The sequence below is a fragment of the Amphibalanus amphitrite genome, unplaced genomic scaffold, assembly GCF_019059575.1.
Source record: "Amphibalanus amphitrite isolate SeventyFive unplaced genomic scaffold, NRLGWU_Aamphi_draft 000050F_arrow, whole genome shotgun sequence".
In the NCBI taxonomy this organism is placed as follows: Eukaryota; Metazoa; Arthropoda; class Thecostraca; order Balanomorpha; family Balanidae; genus Amphibalanus; species Amphibalanus amphitrite.
Window position 1 is genome coordinate 1486617 of NW_024881546.1, and position 7712 is coordinate 1494328.

Here is a 7712-nt window from a genome sequence, read left to right on the forward strand (position 1 = left end):
CGTAATAATGGACAGGTCATAAAAATGACCTGACCTGAGGTCAACGCAGGGCGTCGGCGATAACCACTTTTTTATTATCGCATATGAATGACACTTGATAAGGCTTTAATCGTCATCAGACAAAGTTGCAACTTTCAGTGGGGAAAATATCAAGGTCACTCTTCGAAAAATAGGACAAAAGGTCACGTGATCAAAATTTTCAAAAATTGAAAATCCGAGATAGCCAAAATGTTTGTTGGTTGATTGTGTGTTGAACCATGTAAAGTTTTTTATCGTAAAAAACCAATAGTTTCTGAGTTATAGGCCGCCAAATATAGGGCTGCAGCGCGAACTCCAGGAATTGCCCGAGGCTATATCTCGGAAACGTTGTTCGAAGAAAAAAAATCTGCCACAGCTGGCTTCCCCGCCCATCACAACCCCTTACACCAGTTTCCAACGAAGAATAAAATATGAGGGTGCAAATTTAATTTTTTATTTGTCGATTTGTCGTGAAACGCGCCAGATGGTGAATGACTGTTCCGGGCTCAGTGGTGAGACATTCAACGGTGTTCCTGATCGAGACTGCTTCCGTGCTCAGTGGAATTAGACCCAGGTCGCTAAGTTCAGATCACTAGCACTGGAAGGTCACCAAGTCACGTCAAGTGACGTTATTCGCCTTAGCTACACCGACAGAACGATTTGCTTTATACTAGAGATGGCAATCTGATACCAACTTTTTGGTATACCGATACCAAACCGATACCACTTGGTAACGGGTGGTCAGTATGAAACTGGACAAAATTTGATCAAGCATAGCATCTCCAATTATGGACAGATTTTAATTATTTTTGGCAGGTGAATACTTCCAGTTATTCTATATTACTAGCTCAGATTTCAACTTTCTGCTATAGTAAACAATAGTAAACATTGCGCCGGTGAGTCAGCAAGCGTTCCAGGACCTGTTCGCGCAAGTTTGTGAAAATAACACAAATTACGAAAAAATGTTACCATTATACGTCACATTACGCCATAGGGTGTAACCAGATCTTAAGAATATGTGATCATCGATAAATTCTGAGGACTTGCAGATGTTTTGCATGGTGGGAACGGCAAGATCACCAAGAAAAGGCTCATTCAGCACCGGCAGAAACAAACAGGTGCCGTCACCGAACAGTTGGGGCTCTCCTTGTGATCTTTGGGAATGAACTTTGGAATCTTCAAAACATATGACCACTTAATGTGTCAACAAGCAGGAATCTGGTACAAAAATAGGATAAAGGTGACGGAGGCACAATTTCGCTCGCAGAAAACCCGCCTGCGCCGTCTGTCACATGGTCCAATGCAGGGTAGCAAAAACATGGAGGTGCATATGGACGATGAATCTTATTTCACCCGCAGTGGCAGCCAAATGCCTTCATTGTCAAATTTTACATCTCAGCTGGTGGAGACACTATTCCACATGTGGATCGCACCTTCGCTTTCGACCTGACAGCAAGCATCCACCCGAGATGCCGTCTGGCTTGCCATGAGTCCGAGGGGCTCGCGCGTCCAGTTATTTGCCGAGCACAGGCAATGTAACGGGCGAACTGTGCTATGAAAAGTGTTTGAATGGCGTGTTATTACCACTTCTTGAGTTTCGAGAACACAGAGCATGATGCTCTGTTAGGTGCCGACCTTGCAACAGTCACAGTACGCGCGCTAGAGCACGAAACTTCTTGAGGAGGCTAGGGTGCCCGAAATAGCACGTGACATGAACCCGCTATGTACCCCTCAGCCCATTGATGATCTGTGGGGGCTCATCAAACAGAAAGTGTATAAAGGAAGGTGGCAGGTCAGCTGAGACGCACAATAGAAGCGAAGAATCCAGCAGGCCATCCGTCAAATCGACCCAGAGGTGCCGCGAAAGACCATAGCGGGGCTGCCAGCGCGCGTGCGCTTGGAGGCTGACAGAGGTCCAGTGTCGCACATCCATTAGGGCGAGCGTGATCACAACAAAATAATGGCACGGTAACGCGATTTTCGCTGCTTTCGCTTGAAAACTTTCGACAGTAACAATTCAAACTTTGTCCAGTTTCATACTGACCACCCGTTATTTGGTATTTCAATCCTAATGTGTTTGGTATGTTGTTGGTATTATGAACACTCACTAATGTGTAAGAGGCTGAGAAATTGGCAAAAAGTTGGTACCTATTTCCCAAATAATTTCAAGTCCATTCGGTTTCGGTAGTTTCCCACGTTTACTGTTGGCATTTGGTTTGGTATCAGTATCACGATTTTCCGTAATTGACATCATTACTTTGTACCTTTCAACAGCCATGTCTGGAATTTCGATACCAGTGACTTTGGGTCAGGTCAAAATTTGTGATAAGTCAGTAAGAGAAACTTTAACAGTGCTTCTTTTGAAAAAAAGTCATCCTTAACACTCACAAACATCGCGTAACAGTTAATTGAAGGTGTCCCACCGCCACTGTTTACCCATGCAAGCCATAGCTCTAATAATAGGGGAGAGTGGGGTGGGTTGTATCAGTTTTTACTCCGAGACCCATAACCTCGTAACTATCCGTGATAAACTCATTATTTCCATACTATCTCCTTCCTTGATTCTTCTGCTTTTTTGTGCAAAGTAACTTTTCCGCTACCTCTACCAGTTTTTCTTCTACGGTCTGCCGAATGGAGCAATGTTTTTGATACAACTTGCCCCATTGCTTGGGTGAGTTGTATCACATGGTGGGGTAATTTGTATCACTAGGTATTGCACGTTTCAGGGAGTGTGCTTGCTACTGGTTTTGAAGATAACAACATTAAATGGGGTTAATACAATGTATATGCTCAATCAAAGGCTTCACTTTTATTAGACCAAACTTAGGTCAATGCAATCCGAACGAAACATCGAAACGAACGAAACATCAACAGACTAGATGCAAAAGTGGCCCGTTAAGAGCAAAGAAGCCAACACATTGTGCCGAAATGGAACGAGTATTGACTAGCTACCTACAAACGCGAGACAGGGCTTAGCTTTCGCGATCAAAAGCAACATGCCCATACATACATACATGTTACAACATACCCCACCCGGCTCTGATACAACATGTACCTCGCCGCCATCTTGGAAAAAAACATCCTCGTGCTCAAAAACAGCGGACAGCTGGAGAAATCCATTTTCACTCACGCAGCCTTAGAACCTACCCTCACCACCGCTACGGAGATCTTTCAAATTCGTGCACATCTAAATGCCCAAAACACACATTTTCTTGCAACTCATTTTTCTAGAATGACATTAAAAAATATAAAATCGGCTCTCACCCCGAGACGCGTCCACCCAGCCACACGACAGAACAGGGAAAGATGGCGCCCGGAAAACCTCGTCGGCTGGTCGTGTCACGAGCGCTATCTATTGGATAAGTTTGGCACAATTCGCCCTGATACAACTTGGACATGATACAACTCTCCCCGCTCTCCCCTATTCCCAAGATCGGTTTATAATTATCAATCATCTCACCATTTTTGCCATTCACTCTAATAGGTACCTACTCGTGCTTACCTACCTACTGCCCATTGCCCAAGTGCTTAGTGCCTGACTCTCTCTCTCTCTCTCTCTCTCTCTCTCTCTCTCTCTCTCTCTCTCTCTCTCTCTCTCTCTCTCTCTCTCTCTCTCTCTCTCTCTCTCTCTCTCTCTCTCTCTCTCTCTCTCTCTCTCTCTCTCTCTCTCTCTCTCTCTCTCTCTCTCTCTCTCTCTCTCTCTCTCTCTCTCTCTCTCTCTCTCTCTCTCTCTCTCTCTCTCTCTCTCTCTCTCTCTCTCTCTCTCTCTCTCTCTCTCTCTCTCTCTCTCTCTCTCTCTCTCTCTCTCTCTCTCTCTCTCTCTCTCTCTCTCTCTCTCTCTCTCTCTCTCTCTCTCTCTCTCTCTCTCTCTCTCTCTCTCTCTCTCTCTCTCTCTCTCTCTCTCTCTCTCTCTCTCTCTCTCTCTCTCTCTCTCTCTCTCTCTCTCTCTCTCTCTCTCTCCTCTCTCTCTCTCTCTCTCTCTCTCTCTCTCTCTCTCTCTCTCTCTCTCTCTCTCTCTCTCTCTCTCTCTCTCTCTCTCTCTCTCTCTCTCTCTCTCTCTCTCTCTCTCTCTCTCTCTCTCTCTCTCTCTCTCTCTCTCTCTCTCTCTCTCTCTCTCTCTCTCTCTCTCTCTCTCTCTCTCTCTCTCTCTCTCTCTCTCTCTCTCTCTCTCTCTCTCTCTCTCTCTCTCTCTCTCTCTCTCTCTCTCTCTCCCACCCTCCCTCCCCCCCCATCATCCACAGATTGTGTACAGCCTGATAAAACCGCCTCCCAAAGGTGGTAGAGGAGATACGACTGCTGGACGAGAAGAAGAGCTTATTTCAATGAAGAACTTCACCATTCAGCAAACGAGCACGCAGGGTAAGGGCAGTACCTAATATCGAACATTCCATAACTCTTCGGGCTCCAGAAAATGGGTGTACAATGTGCTTGAACTGAAAATATTTTGTGCAGCCTTCCCCGCAGAGTAATATAGGCAAAAGGCAATAGGCATATGTTGGCGACGGGGCACGGAGTCGATGGAGTGACTCCGGGTTGACTACGTCATCGACTTCCAAAATCGACTCTGACTCCGACACCTACTCCGGCTCCGCAGCGGTTGACGGTGCACCAACGGGGAAGGAAACCCAGCCGCCTCAGCAGTCAGCCCAGCGTCCCATCCTCGTTCTCTCATTTATCGGCCCAGCCATTGCCATGCTAGAGCGAGAGGGTTATAGAAGCTATTAGCTAGCCAATTAGGCACCGTAAACGGGAGTGACTTTGCCAAGCGGGGTGACGTTGCCACGTTTCTCGAAAATGTTATCTCCAGTGTTTTTTTGGAAGAACTTATCATGTTTGATGCACATGTGCACGAAAATTAATGGTCCTTTCAATATAACCAGCACTGATAGATATGTTATCACTCATATACATAGCTGCACTCCAGGGGCGGAGCTTCCTATTCGGTTGGTGGGGCGCCTGCCCTACCAACTTGCCATTTTGCCCCACCAATAAGCGTTTTGCCCCACCAACTTCAGCTGATTTTTATTTATTTAGTTTAACTTTGTCACGACTCTTTTTCTTAAAAACGAATATTTTCAGGCAAGATATAAACACGATAATAATAAAACTTAACCCGCGCGGGGCTGGGGGGGGGTAAATTTTACCCCCCTCGCGAATTTTTGCGATATCTCAAAAACGGCGGCGCGCAGCGCCGCCAAACTTTCAGTACCTTTTCTTACATCAATTTGACACGTTCCTGAAAATTTGAGCGAAATCCGTCGGAAAATTTTTGAGAAATTGACGTTTTAGTGACGTCATGTTCGCCATTTTCGCCTCAAAAACGGCAAAAGTTCAAACGCCGCTAACATCTTCATTTTTAAAGGAATCAAGACGTAACAAAAAAGGTTATGCGTAATTTTACTTTGTCTATGAAATGGTTATCTCGGTTTTTTGAAAATTTTTTGATTTTGGCCTAAATTTTTTAAAAACTGACTTTTTTGGGAAAATCATTATAAAATCCAAAATTTTAAGTCTATCTAAAAAACCGGAATATATGTCAGAGAAGTGGTCTATGTGCACCTACATACCAAATTTTAGAAGAATCGGTTCAAAATGTGGGAGTTATTCAAAATTTTATGACGTCACGACACACAATTTTTTTGAAAAATGACTTTTTTGGAAGTTCTAGACCTCGTACGGAAACAAAAATAGCACCATTCGATTCGCCGTGAAAAACTGCATCAGATAGACACCTTTTTAGGCCTTAATAACCAACTTCAAAATTTGACCTCACTTGACCTGACCTTGACCTGACCTCGACCTGAAATTCATCCAGAGGTGGTCCATATCACTTATTGAGTGTGCCTATTGAATTCTATGAGTAAAATGACCCATGAAACATGTGTCGCACATGCCCTTTTCTATATTTTGTTTTTTGGTGACCTGACCTGACCTGACCTGACCTTGACCTTGACCTCTGAATGATATTGTATGCAACGAATATTGTCTTGGTAGCCTAAGAACACGTTTTGGGCGATCAGTCTCAGTCCATGACTCCATTCTTCGGCAACTACGGTGCAAGGCCGATACTGTAGAAACTTGCAATGTGTAGGTACCCTTGACCTGACCTTGACCTTGACCTCAAACTTTAAATTAAGTACATGTTTTTAGTAGTTCGTGATGAGAGCTTTCGATTGGCGTTTGAATTTTCCAAATCGGACCATTAGTTCGGGAGATAACAGGGGGGGTAAAATTTACCCCCCCCCCCCCCCAGCCCCGCGCGTTCGGCTGGAGACCCCAGCCCCGCGCGGGTTAAGAGACTTAAAACTTCATTTTAAAACTTAAAACTTCATCCGTGTTTTGAACGTAAAGTCACCCCTATAAGTTTGCAAGTTTAAAAAATACAATCATCTAATGTTGAAAAGGTGGAAAAGTCACCAGAATTGCGCCGTTTCCCCGCCAGATTCCATTGGATTTTGTCCGACACTGAAGAGGTGCCTATTTCATCAGGCGTGCGTTTTCGGTTCGGCAACGAGTTTTGCCTTCACGATCCGACGCCCGGCGTCAGAAAGGTAAGCAGACTTTGTTGGTGAATATGATGATCCTTTGCTCTTTTTTAGCGACGCTGATAGGATAAAGGCAAATACCACATGTAACACCGAAACATGATTCAGTGTTACTAAGTAGAACCATGGAACATAGTTCATTTGATAATCCTTTTCGGCCCGGAACATTCACCGCGCTATTACACGTCGAGCGTCTCAGCGTCGTATGTACCTGGCGGCCGCTGACCTCTGTTTCGGCGTGTCTCCGACAGATGGTGCTGGCGGCGGTGACCTGCACCGGTGATGGCCGGCTGACAGCGCTCTACAGGGACCCCGCTCTTCTGCGGCGCGTCGACCAGGTAATATCGCGGCGGCCCACGCTACCAAATGCTGTATGTAAGTACACTCACCGCCTGGAGTGTTTTCTTTTGGCGAATAGCTAAGCAACGGTTTTTCGCACACTACCATACATGCGATAACTTGGTCGTTATGGACTCTCCCGGCGATGAGCGTTGTTCGTTATGGACTGTCCCGGCGATGAGCGTTGGTCGTTATGGACTGTCCCGGCGATGAGCGTTGGTCGTTATGGACTCTCCCGGCGATGAGCGTTGTTCGTTATGGACTGTCCCGGCGATGAGCGTTGGTCGTTATGGACTGTCCCGGCGATGTACCGTCCCACACTGACCGCTGTCCTGCCGGGCTTCCCCCCCCCCCCCGTGACCCAGGTGGTACACCTGCAGTACCAATCGCAGCTCGAGGCCGGGGTGCGACACTACCTGGGCACGCACATCTCGGAGCTGCGCGCGCCCGAGTCGGAGGTGTTTGGCGTCGGCTGCCCGGTCGGCCGGCAGGCGGTGGCGCGCGGGTTCCGCGGCAGCTGTGCCGCCGGCGGCCGGGGTCGCGCCGTGGCGCGCCCCACCACGCCTGGACTGTGCTCGCCCGGTGGGTGGCCGCGCCGCGTGACGCAGCGTGACGTGACTGTGACTCATGAAATGTGATGAGCTAGGTACTCGATGGGCAGCGGAAGCGTCCGGAACGATAAGAGAGGACAATCATACTGCGTATGTGATACCGTTTTTTTTAGTGCAACTACTGCCTTGTGAATCCCGCTCAATTTCAGTGTGTGACCTGGTAGCCCCTTTATAATATCGCGATATTCTGTGACCTCTG

General features: G+C 46.8%; 1 protein-coding gene across 1 annotated transcript in view; it reads left to right on the forward strand.

The window, feature by feature from the left end:
* Positions 1–7522, forward strand: part of LOC122377786 — a gene marked incomplete at its 3' end in the record, with an annotated part of 46472 nt that extends 38950 nt beyond the window's left edge. Inside the window, exons 3-6 of the mRNA XM_043358203.1 lie at positions 4260–4377; positions 6508–6569; positions 6815–6901; positions 7268–7522. Of these exons, the coding sequence (XP_043214138.1) occupies positions 4260–4377; positions 6508–6569; positions 6815–6901; positions 7268–7522 (522 nt within the window). The remainder of the gene's footprint in view (positions 1–4259; positions 4378–6507; positions 6570–6814; positions 6902–7267) is intronic.
* Between the last annotated feature and the right edge of the window lie 190 nt (positions 7523–7712).